General features: G+C 39.0%; 2 protein-coding genes across 7 annotated transcripts in view; one reads left to right on the plus strand and one right to left on the minus strand.

Moving 5' to 3' along the window:
* The window catches only part of Crtc (CREB-regulated transcription coactivator), a 38,585-nt gene extending 26,544 nt beyond the window's left edge, over positions 1-12,041 (minus strand). For 4 of the 6 annotated variants that reach the window (XM_029310058.2, XM_029310056.2, XM_029310055.2 and 1 more), the window contains exons 1-2: positions 11,589-12,040; positions 9,277-9,525 (exon numbers count right to left, since the gene is read on the minus strand). In XM_029310058.2, the coding sequence (XP_029165891.1) occupies positions 9,277-9,525; positions 11,589-11,702 (363 nt within the window). In that variant the 5' untranslated portion in view covers positions 11,703-12,040. Of the gene's footprint in view, positions 1-9,276; positions 9,526-11,588 lie in introns of all 6 variants that reach the window. The other 2 variants (XM_029310054.2, XM_029310059.2) reach the window with 2 other exon arrangements.
* Obp1 (odorant binding protein 1) lies at positions 4,593-7,149 on the plus strand. The gene is made up of 6 exons (XM_029310061.2): positions 4,593-4,730; positions 4,957-5,041; positions 6,201-6,289; positions 6,372-6,474; positions 6,551-6,615; positions 6,775-7,149. Exons 1-6 carry the CDS (start codon positions 4,671-4,673, stop codon positions 6,790-6,792), a joined length of 420 nt encoding a protein of 139 aa, XP_029165894.1. The 5' UTR covers positions 4,593-4,670; the 3' UTR covers positions 6,793-7,149.
* Positions 12,042-12,287: the final 246 nt, after the last annotated feature.

A 12,287-nucleotide genomic window follows, 5' to 3' on the forward strand; every position in this document is an offset into this window, starting at 1 on the left:
GCCAGAGAAACAGCGTATCGCTACACCTGTGCAAATTTTTGGCATGTAATATATATATATATATATGCCGCGGCACGCCGCGGATTCTCTCCCTCGATCCTAAAACGACAAACTCGCTATACTAGTGTCAATAATCGAAACTGCTGCGGCCGTCGACAATCGACACGCTGGGAACAAATGAAACTGGTGAACTGCGAGATTACCTGCACGAGTATACGCGATCAATATTCCGTATGCGAGAGAGAGAGAGAGAGAGAGAGAGAGAGAGAGAGAGTATACGTACACACATACATATACATAGTCGCGAAGCACGTGTACGCGGCACAGCGTTTGTTTTCTGCCATGTCGCCGGAGCTTGCACGGTTGCTCGCATCGTTGAAGGGATGCTATCCTTTCATGCGAATCTTTCCCCTAGACACATCATTCTAAAGGGTAGAAACATCCTGCCGGAGGCTACGCGTCTCCTTTTTGAAAAGGTATTAAGGCGCTCCGTATATATATACACGAATCATTCGTCGAATTTTATTTTTTTCAATTATAAAAAAGTAATGATTTAAAAAGATGCTTTCTCCATCTTCGCATATATAATTGAAATTAATGTAAAAAAAAATGACGATAAATTTGACCGTAGATTAGATATATGTATTCGAATGTTGGATGTAGCTTGGCGAAATGATCATTCGTCGAATTTTATTTCTTTCAATCATAAAAAAGTAAAAGATGCTTTCTCCTTCTTCGCATATATATAATTGAAATTAATGTAAAAAAAATGACGCTAAATTTGACCGTAGATTAGATATATGTACTGGAATGTTGGATGTAGCTTGGCGAAATGATCATTCGTCGAATTTTATTTTTTTTCAATCATAAAAAAGTAAAAGATGCTTTCTCCTTCTTCGCATATATATAATTGAAATTAATGTAAAAAAATGACGCTAAATTTGACCGTAGATTAGATATATGTACTCAAAGGACGCCGGTCGGGAAAGGACGCCGGTCGGGTGTCCACCGTGAAGTTATGCTAACGCGGTTCCGCGGTGGACAGTACCCATACGACCAGGGGCTTCAGTCAGGTTTTAGGTCGGTCCCCCGCCCGATAGTCCCTCGGGATACTACGGGCGGGAATCCACCACAAAGCCTCCTGACCCTCCCTCAGGGGTCGGGACGGCGAAGTTTGGTTTAGGCAAATTTCCTGACTATAAAAAAAAAAAAAAAAAAGATATATGTACTCGAATGTTGGATGTAGCTTGGCGAAATGATGAGCGCGTGACAACACCATTGATCATACCGTATTTGAGACCGCTATCTTTGATGCATTTTTCCGAGAATGAAGGCTCGTACGCGCATCGTCTACGGAGTTGCCATTCAATTAGATTGCACCGAGGCCGAGCCGAGGCGAGCTCTCGCACGTCGTCGTCGTGTCGGTATGAACGGCGTGATATAGGTGCGCCGCGACACGTGCGCAGGAGCAGAAATCCGCCGGAAATTCGATCGATTCGGCGTGAGAGCGCGAGAAAGTTGGACGACGACGGCGGGAAGATGCGGATGCAATCGCGTCGAATGATCGAAGGGAGGGAGAGGTCTTTTCATCGCGATCATATCCGGGGTGGGGAAGGGGAGGGGGAGGAAAGGAAACTTGTCTCCTCGCGCGATCGAAACGTGCGGCCTTGGTTGGTGATGCTTCGATATAGCAATTAATGATGCAGTCGCCCGATAATCGCGACTGATTTGATTAAAAGCGCGTAATGCAGGTGCATCACTCGGATCTTCGAGATACCGCGAGAGTGTAGGATAGAAACGAGCCCTAATCCTGTTCTTTAGCGAATACGTGCATGGCCCGACACGCGAGACATTTTGACAGTTTTAACAGACTAGGTCACGAGACGAAATTTCACTTCTATTTTAATATCTCAATCATTTTCTCATGTTCATACATGTATATATATTCTAAATAATTTCGAGATAAGTTAATTTATTATAGAAATAGAGCTTCTACTTTGTATCTGAAATAAGCGTCGTATCTAAACATAGCTTTCCACTTAGAGGGTTAAAAGAGGAGAACTTTCGATAAAACTACAATAAGAGTTGGATATAGTTCCGAAAAGGGGTTGATCTATTTAAAGTATCGAAGTGGAGGTGTGGGATTAAAAATCGAGATGAAAAATAAAATACGGGAGAAAAATTGATCGATTCGAGTAATCGGATATCAGAAGCATACGCTGGGGGAGCAATTTGTCGCTCCAACTGGAAATTCAACGCAACGCAACGCAACGCGGGGGTATAAAGCGATATATAGAAGAGTCGCGCTACCCTCGAACCGCGCGGCTGTATCAAGGTCAGAGTGTATTAATAAGCACGACAGTTCTCTTCGTGACATTGCGATACTCGGAGACCTAAACAATGATTTCTCGTTGTCCTCTATGATCGATCAGCCTCTCGCGAAGTCTATAAGACACCTTAAAAAGTGTATCACTTATTCAGGAAACTCGCGCGTATACACACAAGGTCTATCGGATCTACGAGGAAATGCGACTTACGTTATTCCAAATTACATACAATTTCGCGGTGTAACACGTGTTATTTGAGCTTCCCGTGAAACGCTAAAGAAGATCGACCGCTCGCGGAACTTCGACCGCTCACGTTTATTCAGATATTTTGCATAATTTTGTTCCACTCGTAAAGAAGATGAGATTATTTGATCGCTATAAAATTATTTCCATATATATATATATTGTTTCCAATAATTAATCCGTAATTTTTCCGATCAAAATCGTATTTTTTAATTGACGTTAAGTAATCTTTAAACTTTAAACGCGTATTTCATTCTACCGCGGAACGCACGCATCGCGACAAATCATAATTAATCAGATTATGAATACAACGTAATCCGATTGAATGGTATATCGAAACGCATCGACATTATCGACCGGATTATTGTTGTATTGTGTAATCTAATTAATTTTCAATGATTGCAATGATGAACGGAGAATAGCGCGTTAACGACAAAATACGAAGGGTCAATCAGGCAAGTTCATCGATTCGATTCAATTCACGGTTAATTAATTCGCAAACGTTTTTATCCTCGCCTCACAAGACCTTATACGTATAATAATTGAAATAGTAATGTTGTTGATAATGATAAATGATGATAATGATGATGATAATCTTAATATTATATTTTGTAGTGCGACTACATTTCGCTTCGTTATAGATTAATACGAGACTCTATATTATAAATAAATCGAAAAGACGGAAGAGTTTGCTCATTAATAATTACCTCCGAGCAGTTACATACTGTAATTTCCGTAAGTAAACAATTACATCCATATTGACAAATTACACCAATCGTATAATACGAGACCTAGCCTATAATCCCAAGTCATTAGGGTGATAATACGATCGGAAGTATCGAATTAACGTATCACAAACACAAGCACGAGATTACTATGGAGTTTTTCCCTCATTCTTTTTTTTTTTTACCTCGAATTTAAAATGACAAAGTCAATTTTCAGTTATTACCATATACCCGCTGATTTCCCCGGTAACCGCGTTGTTGTCGATGATTCTTACAATTTACCGGTAATTTGGTAATCTTATATTGTATCTTTCCTGGTTACGACATTGTCCCTCGTAAATATTTTCCGCATTATCAGCGGAAGTGCGTTGTTCAATAAATTATCTTATATATGTTTCTCGTATTTCGTTGAATATGACATATATTATGAAATGTATTGTTACATTTTTTATTCCAATATTATTATTTGATTTGACGAAAAAAAAAAAAAAAAAAAAACGCACACGTGTATGCGCAGTCGAATAAATAAACGAAACGCTTGAAACTTGGAATCTACAAAAGAGTATCTATGGCAATAAATATGTCGGAATTGAAAACACCATAGGGTCGTGTATTGAATCAAATAAGCGTCCGTCTCCGGTTAAGGTTTCAATGGAGAGACGTTAATTACGTGTATTAAGAACTTCCCGTTGTTTAGCAGAAAACAAACATCGCGTGGTTTTATAATTGATATATATAAAAAATTACAAATTAAATAGAATTTAATAAAAAAAAAAAAGAACGTTGTTTTCATCAACATGAAAATTATATTCGTTTCAATTACAATTTTGTCTAAAAAAAAAATCCTAAATACCATACTGTTTAATGTATTGAACTAATATTAAAATCTATTAAAAGCAAAACAAATATTTAATACTAAAATAATTGCGTTCAACTTAACGCTATCGCGCAAAAAAATGGGAGAAAGAGAGCAAAACTTCCTCGCTATAACTTTCTTCTTTTTCGATTTTAGTTTGATGCGTGGGTAATAAAAATGGAAAAGTTCCTGGAGCTAAGTATGTGCGTCTATATCGAGTATATGTATTGTAGGATATACGCAGGATATGTCGAAGGTCGCGGACACACGTAATCCCGTGCTGCACGCTTCCGTCAAGAGTCGGAAAATTATCTAGGGTTTCGGCCGGCGACTTTAGACGGCGGAGAGCCTCAATTAGTAAGCGAACGGTATGGCATTAACCCTCTGTTAAGCACGCCCACATCCCGTTGTCGTGGCGTTATAAAAACCGCGCGTAACCGACGCGGATGGTACATTCCGTCGTGGAAAAGTGACATCTCATCTCGAGGCGAGCAAACGTACATATTACAAAAATATACGATGCACGTGTCGGTGATCCTCGGCGTGGTGTTGCTACAGGCGATTTACGTGTCCGCCGGGGTAAGCGGCTTTTTGGCTTACTTTCGATAAACGCGATAGATAGGTCCGCGTTGATAGGGATGATGCGATGATAATAACCAACACGTACAATAGTGATCCACCATCATTATTACTCAAGTGATTCGCGCGCGCGCGCGCTATTTTTATCGAAGAATGGTGCTAAAATCCGAGACACGCGAAAAATATCTGCCGCGATACGCTCGTAATAAATTCTGATTCTGTCCAGCCACCTGACTGGATCCCTCCGGAAATGTTGGAGATGGTTCAAGCCGACAAGGAACGGTGCATGGCCGAGCACGGAACGACTCAAGGTGAGTCTCGCAATTAAATCGCGTAATAAATGTTAATCCGATGCATGATCCTATATATAACATTTTTTCAATTCCACGATGTATTTATTGTCATATACTTTTTAAATCCCACGTTCTAAGCGTTTGAATTATTTATTAGATTGTACATGATTCAACCTTTCTTTTTGTCGAACCGAATAATAATGTTCAAATTAAAAAATGTATAAAACATTTAATATATTTTAGTAATATATGTATATTAGATAATTTACGAAATAACGTATAATACATTCGCTAATAATGCGGAAGATATTCGCAGTGTCGTATAATCAGTAAAGATACAATGTATGATTATCAAACCAGTAAATTGTAAAAATCATCGACAATAGCGCGGTGTATCGGGAAAATTAATGGGTACGATAATAACTGAACATTGACTAACTTTGTCATTTTAAATTTGTGATAAAAAAAGAAAAGAGGAAAAATCTTGTACCAATCTCGTGCTCCTGTCTATGATATATTAATTCGATATTTCCGATATTCCGTATTATTATTAGACCTTAATTATTATTAGACTAACAATAAGCTCCACGATAATTTGCCAATGTGAACATAATTATTAAATCATATTTGAATTTAACAGACAAGTAAAAGTCAAACATAGTGCGTCAATTTCAAAGAAGAATTAATTCTTCGGTAAAATTAATTCGTTGTGCATAGAGTACCAATTTTTCTTGGTACAAATTAGTTTCGACGAAAAATTAATTCTTCTTTGAAATTGATGTATTGAATCAGGGTCTGGATCTTGCCTGTTGAATTTAAATATGATTTATATATCGAGAGCTTAAAGTTTTAGTTAATAATTATTTAAGATCAAACGAAAAAACTTTACAATTTTACAAATACAAATTATAATGATAAATACATTGCCTTTCATAATATCTTGTATAAAACTAAAATATAACAATGTTATGATATTTATTATTACAGAAATCATATCTGAATAATAATTCTTTGTCAAATATAAAACGTATATAATGTTGATTGTGAGTAAAAATATTGCGATTTCTCTCGTTTTGTATCCACGATTATGAAACTTTTATTGCAATTTTATTGTAATAATAAATTTTTTCCGTACATCACGAATTTATATAATGGACATTTCAATTTCGCGACGCAGCACTTATCGACGAGGTTAATGATGGGAAACTTTCGGATGATCGTAGTATAACATGCTACATGCATTGTCTCCTCGACGCATTCAGTTTGGTAATTTATTCCGCATTACTTTAGCATTTATTCATTACTTTATTATCATGTACGACGAACATTTATGGAAATTTCGACACAGGTTGACGACGAAGGTAATTTGGAAGCCGAGATGCTGATAAGCGTCGTTCCTGAGCAGTATCAAGAAATAGGTAACCAGATTTTGAACAAATGCGCCGTGCAAAGTGAGTATTTTATGAATGATAATTATTGTTTCGCGAATCAATTTATTCCCGTTCTAATTTTTGATCCTTATTTTAGCCGGCGCGGATGTATGCGAAAAGATATTTAATATAGCCAAATGTGTCCAAGGAACAGTACCAGAGGTAAATATATGTTTTAAACAATATTTCTAATAATTAATTTAGAAAAATTAATTGTTTTTTAATCATGTTACGCGATTCAGTCAATAACGTGAAAAATTATTTTTAATTTTATTTTCTATTTTTTCTGTTTAATTAATATGTCTAAATATATCATTGCAGCTTTGGTTCATGGTTTAATTCGACACATGGGAGAAATTTTGCTTCAAAATCGTGTATGCGACAATATATCCAGCGTACAATGTTATGATACAAAACAACTCGCTCGTGGAGAAAAACGAGAACGTGTAGCATAGGAATCTAAATTACGTAAATTCAGAAAATAGTCATTTGTATAATAGTAAGTAATCACGACAAACACATGCGGCTTAAAATATAAATAAAACTGAGATAGAAAATGTTGTAAAATATTGGATAAATTATAAATATGCATTGAAACGAAACAAATCCGAGCATAATGATAAAAAGTCGTGAGATATCGATGCATAATAATTATTTATTAGCCCATGTTTAATTAAATAATTTTTTATGATCTTATATGCCTTTGATTCCAGTACCATTTAATTTTTTTAACTCGCTCACAAAGCTGTATTGCGTAAAGAATATTAAGAAAACTCAATATGAAAAATACACCGGATAAGATTTCTTATAAAATTAATTCATCTAAGATCTCGACTAAATAATTGAAAGATTCAGTATGTACAATAATAACGTGTGTGTGTGTGTGTGTGTGTATAGAAAAAGATAGAGAGAAAGAGAGGAATAAGAGGTGTTTATAATTTATAGGAGTCCGTTTATAGAAACGACTTCGTATTTAAAGTTGGCGAATTATAAGTTTATCTTAGGCTTAGTATTGAATCCGTCAATTACGCACGAGATAAGATGATTCAATTCAGTACCGTAATTTCGGCAATTTTATACATAACAACTTACGTTTTTTTTACGGAGATAAAATAATTACTTGTTTATGCAAGCAGCTGTATACACAATTACAGTCTTTAACCAAGAAATCGTAGGTACTTTTTTATACGCTTTGTGATTTCATGGCACAATTAAATCAGTATAACATACTACTAATACGGAAAAAAATATTACGTAATATCTTCATTAGTTCTTTGCCTGAGATGACATTGCATAATTTGCTCTGTCCATCCGGACACGAAAAAAATCTCATTCGGGAAATTTAATTATTATCCGGATGCAGAAAAAGTATAATTTGCTATTTTAAAACATCGGAGTCAAATAAAATAATTTGAATTTCCTTGTACACACGCGCACATACACGCAGACAGACACGCGCAATATATTTATAAAACAGTTTTTTTATAATATAACTTTTTAATTGATTTGCTAATAAATCCATTATAAGTTATTGGGGGGCTACTGAAATTTAGCCGTCAATTTGCATTTGTTAAAACTTCGCAATTCCTGATGTAGAATCATCGCGATTTCATGACTTTGTCTACATTACTAAATCTCTGGGGAGGAAATACTTGGAATTATACATGAATAAAAATCATTAATGCCTGGGTTCGATCATATTTTCATCAAGATATTTTCTATTTAAAAAATTTTTCACATCTTCATCTTAAAAAAAAAACTCTTCAATGTTAATTAAATGTACGACTACGATGTAGGCGTGTAGAAAGACCAGAATTCTGTATGTGTATGTAATCTCAATCTTTATTTTCCTTTTAACGTGATTAGAAATAGTGTCGACATTAAGTATTCATTATTCATTCCATTTATCGATTATTAATATTTGTTGTCTACTATTTTGACACTTAATGCGAATCTTAATTTAAATACTGCTTAGTATAATTGACTACAACTATAAAATATCTAGTGCGATCGGGAACATCGTTATAATTCGTGCTATTATGTACGTGCCATGCAATTGCATTATTGTGCAAAGACATTGCAAAAAAAAGAAAATTAAGAAGATTGCTACAAAAAGAAAATTGCTACGATCGGTGTGGATCCAGAATTCCTACTCGCAAAACAAAGTGAATTTCGCAATCATACTGGAACCTGGCGCGAGACAAAGCGAGTAAAATGTCTGCGATGCGGGACGATCTTTGAAAACACGGAGAAAAGTTTTTCGCAATTTATCTAATATTAAAAGAAGCTTTCAGAATAGCTTCAAAATGATGCGCGACAGGAAATTCTCTTATCGCAAAACACGAAGTTATTTTGAAACCGGCGAGATTTTTTTGCAGAATAATAGGGAGATCAATCTTATTATTAGAGAAAAAAAAATATTTACAGCTAATTAAAAAACATTGTATTCGTGATTGAAATGAGGGAATGAAATTGAACTGTGTTGCACTATTATGCATGTCAATTTAAAGTTTCGTAATTTGATTCGATGACATTTTATGTCATGTCATCAAGCATCGTATAAAGCCTCGATCGGCACAAAATTAACAGAAGAGGGAAAGTTTTGCGTCTCTTCTAAAATTATCTAAAAAATTAAATAAATCTGCGAGGTGGATAACTGAAGAGCGGCGAAAAAACGTGAACTTTCGGAAGAATTTTTCTCCGTGAGAGAGAAGGTAGGGTTGCAGAACGAAACGGTTCGGGAGATAATAAGCCGAACAACATCAACAACAATAATAATAACAACAAGGATAGCTTCGTTCGAGGATGAAAAGCTGTACAGACCTTAAGGTCGATCGAATGGATCGCGCCGGTGTGCGGCGAGGAGTGCTCTTTCGCGTCGTTGCCGCAATTGACATTGTTGTTTACGTTCGGCAGCGAGCCGCCCGCCCTGAACTGATTCCCCAGGTTAATGTGGAGATGCTTGCCGCTCGATTGCGGTGGACTGGCGCCGGCACTCTTGACGGACAGCGGGGTCTCCGGTACGCCGGATCCCGTGGGACTAGCACCCACCGAGCTGCTCGCCGAGGCCACCTGTGCAGGTCCGTCATTGACAACCATTGACAAGTCGACCAGCCGTCGAGGGTGATGGATCTCGTCAACGAGCCCATTAATATTTACGGATATTTCTGCGCGCGAAACGTTCGCTTCCCCTACCGTTCCTAACGCGATTTCCCGGAACCCGGTGAACTCGAAAGGTCAAGGGTCAAGAATCTGTTGTCTTTCGCAATTGTTTCCCTCGCGCTCGTTTCCGGAATCTAATCTCTCGTTGGGAAAATTTCGTAATTTTCGACATTCGACGTTATTGATCGTCGCGATTGAACTGATTCTCTCAGTTTGACAGGTTTCTCCGGGATTAACAGAAGACTTTCGGGGAAAAAGGGGACTATGCTACGTTTTCGCGGCGTAGTATCGCAGCTTTCCTATGGACCACGCTCTAATAAACAGGTTCTTATCTCCGTAGCGAATTCCATTCTCCGATTGCCGATTCAAACGGTACTTCTAGCCTGGCTCTCTCTCTCTCTCTCTCTGAGTGAACGAAACGCGCACGCAAACTCTGCCGTAAACAGAGATTGCGAAATCTGACGGATTTTTTGTATCGTACACCTCGTACAATTAATGAACGAGACATGGCAGATGTTAGTTTAAAGAGAAATGAAAATGATTAAAAAAATAAAACAATTGAAAATGCAGGGTTAAAATTTTACATGTTTTTTTTCCTTCCTTATATTTGTTTCCCTAAATTCTAATTGAATTCGGACATTCATTGTACAAACATATACGCAGAGTATCCAAATTTTAGAGAAGTTTCGCATACGAAAGACGGAAATCCAATTTCGTTTCGTTCATTCAAGCAGATTTTTGTTCAAGAACACTCCGGAGATGATATCAAATAATCCCGCGCGACGTTTTTATCTTTTTGGCGCGATTGGAGAACATTCTCCCCGGTGCCCCATTTTAACCGCGCGCGGAGGTGCACTCGAGGACGCTAAATGCATCGACCCAACCTCGCCGACGCTCTCATTGAAAATACTTTGAGGGCCGCCGGCGCTAAGCGGAGAGAGAGAGAGAGAGAGAGAAAGAGAGCGCGGAATGTTTACATGCGCATCGAAACGTATCGAACGCACTTTAATCGAACGTCATATTGTTTCCGAGAAAAATATTTAGTTTCTATATTGTTGTTTCTTCCTCTCTTCATTCAAGAAGCGTAAGAGGAAAAAGATGGAGGAGGAAAAATGTGCAGAATTATCGAAACAAAGGAAGGAAAATAAATTCGAACACAGAGTTCTCGTTCTCGCTCTCTCTCTCTCTCTCTCTCTCTTTCTCTCGTTGCCGAGTAGAATGTAGCACGAACCGATCGATTGTTCGCGCATGTTAAAACGTATGAATTTCAAGTGGCACATTGATTAGCGCGCGGGATATCAGGCAAGGTTGATTCGCGTTTATTAATCGCGCGATAAGCTCGACGACGCGACCTATCCGTCGCGGATGCACTCCGCAGCAGGTGCGCGTCGCGTCGTCGCGTGCATCTCGCGAGATAGGGAAGCGCGACGAAAATTCGTGCGACGTATGTATGTATACATATATATACATACGTATCTATCGGAGCGCATATATGCCGAGCGCGAGCGATGCACACGCATGCCGATATATACGCGGCCGCGCGCGCGATGCACTTGCAGCAGTCGCGCATACAAAGATGCACGCATGCATATACGTACATACACACATCAACAGCACGCTCGCTCAACCCGGTTCACACGCACACACGCTCGCGTATATGCATATATATATATATATATATATATATATATATACATAATATATACACGCAGAAAGAGAAACGCGACAAAACGCGCGGTAAAACGAGAAAAGAGGTGGAATGGATAGAGAGAGAAAACGGATACACGACGTACGGCGTAGAACGGGGAGGTGGAGGAGAAAGGGGGGGGGCTGTGCGGGAGGTAAGGGGGGAGATACACTCGTTGTTTACGTTCTAACATCTGAGCCGAGGGAGGTGCACGGACGGGTCACGGTGCGCGACACGGCATCGACCCTTTCGCGCGCGCCAAAAGGACCTACTAGCGTTTCCTTACTCTGCTTGTGACGTCCGACACCTCCTTCATGATCGCCTCGAACGCCGCCGAGTCCTGCGCCTCCTTCTGGTTCAGCAACGCGATCTTTTCACTGAATTTCCGTGGGTTCGCCATGATGGCTCGCGGCACTAGTTTTTCGCGGACACTCGCGGAACCCGGAGCACCCACCACCACCACCACCGACACCACCACCGCCAACCACCACCACCACCGCCGCTATCCCACTAAGCAACAGCACCGACCACCACCCTCGTCGACGCTCTCGTTCCCTCTTACAGTTTCGCCTCTTTTCGTTTTCTTTCACCCGTTCGTTGGTACCGCACCACCGCTCGCGAAATCTCGCTCACGGACTGTAAACGCGCTTTGTTAACCCGCGTAAAATCGCTGCGTGTGCCTTCTCGATGGCACTGGCGAACACTGATACGCAAGATCATGCGGCGTAGCGCGCCGCGCACATCGCGCAGGCTCCACAAATTTCGCGGGCCGATTGGTCGCGAGAGTGCCCCACCGCACTCGCATTCCGCGAAGAAGAGCGCTAGAATATTTGTGCTCGAGCTAACGAGGCAACGTAGAATTTCCTAGTCGTCGATATTCCTTGTATTCTGATTGGATGTTCAATAAGAATCGGTAGCTTTCAGTTAAAATCGACCAATCAACTGTTTGGATATACAACTCTGAGCACAATAGAAAAAATAGTAG

Source organism: Nylanderia fulva, unplaced genomic scaffold (assembly GCF_048542155.1).
Source record: "Nylanderia fulva isolate GAGA-0341 unplaced genomic scaffold, ASM4854215v1 Scaffold21, whole genome shotgun sequence".
Classification (NCBI taxonomy): Eukaryota; Metazoa; Arthropoda; class Insecta; order Hymenoptera; family Formicidae; genus Nylanderia; species Nylanderia fulva.

What these genes read in the sequence shown, in the direction of transcription:
- Obp1 (XM_029310061.2), top strand. Translation starts at nt 4,671, where the DNA reads ATGCACGTGTCGGTGATCCTCGGCGTGGTGTTGCTACAGGCGATTTAC. An exon ending in CGAGCACGGAACGACTCAAG is followed by an intron (nt 5,042 to 6,200) that starts GTGAGTCTCGCA and finishes TTCGCGACGCAG; the next exon opens with CACTTATCGACGAGGTTAAT. An exon ending in TCCTCGACGCATTCAGTTTG is followed by an intron (nt 6,290 to 6,371) that starts GTAATTTATTCC and finishes ATTTCGACACAG; the next exon opens with GTTGACGACGAAGGTAATTT.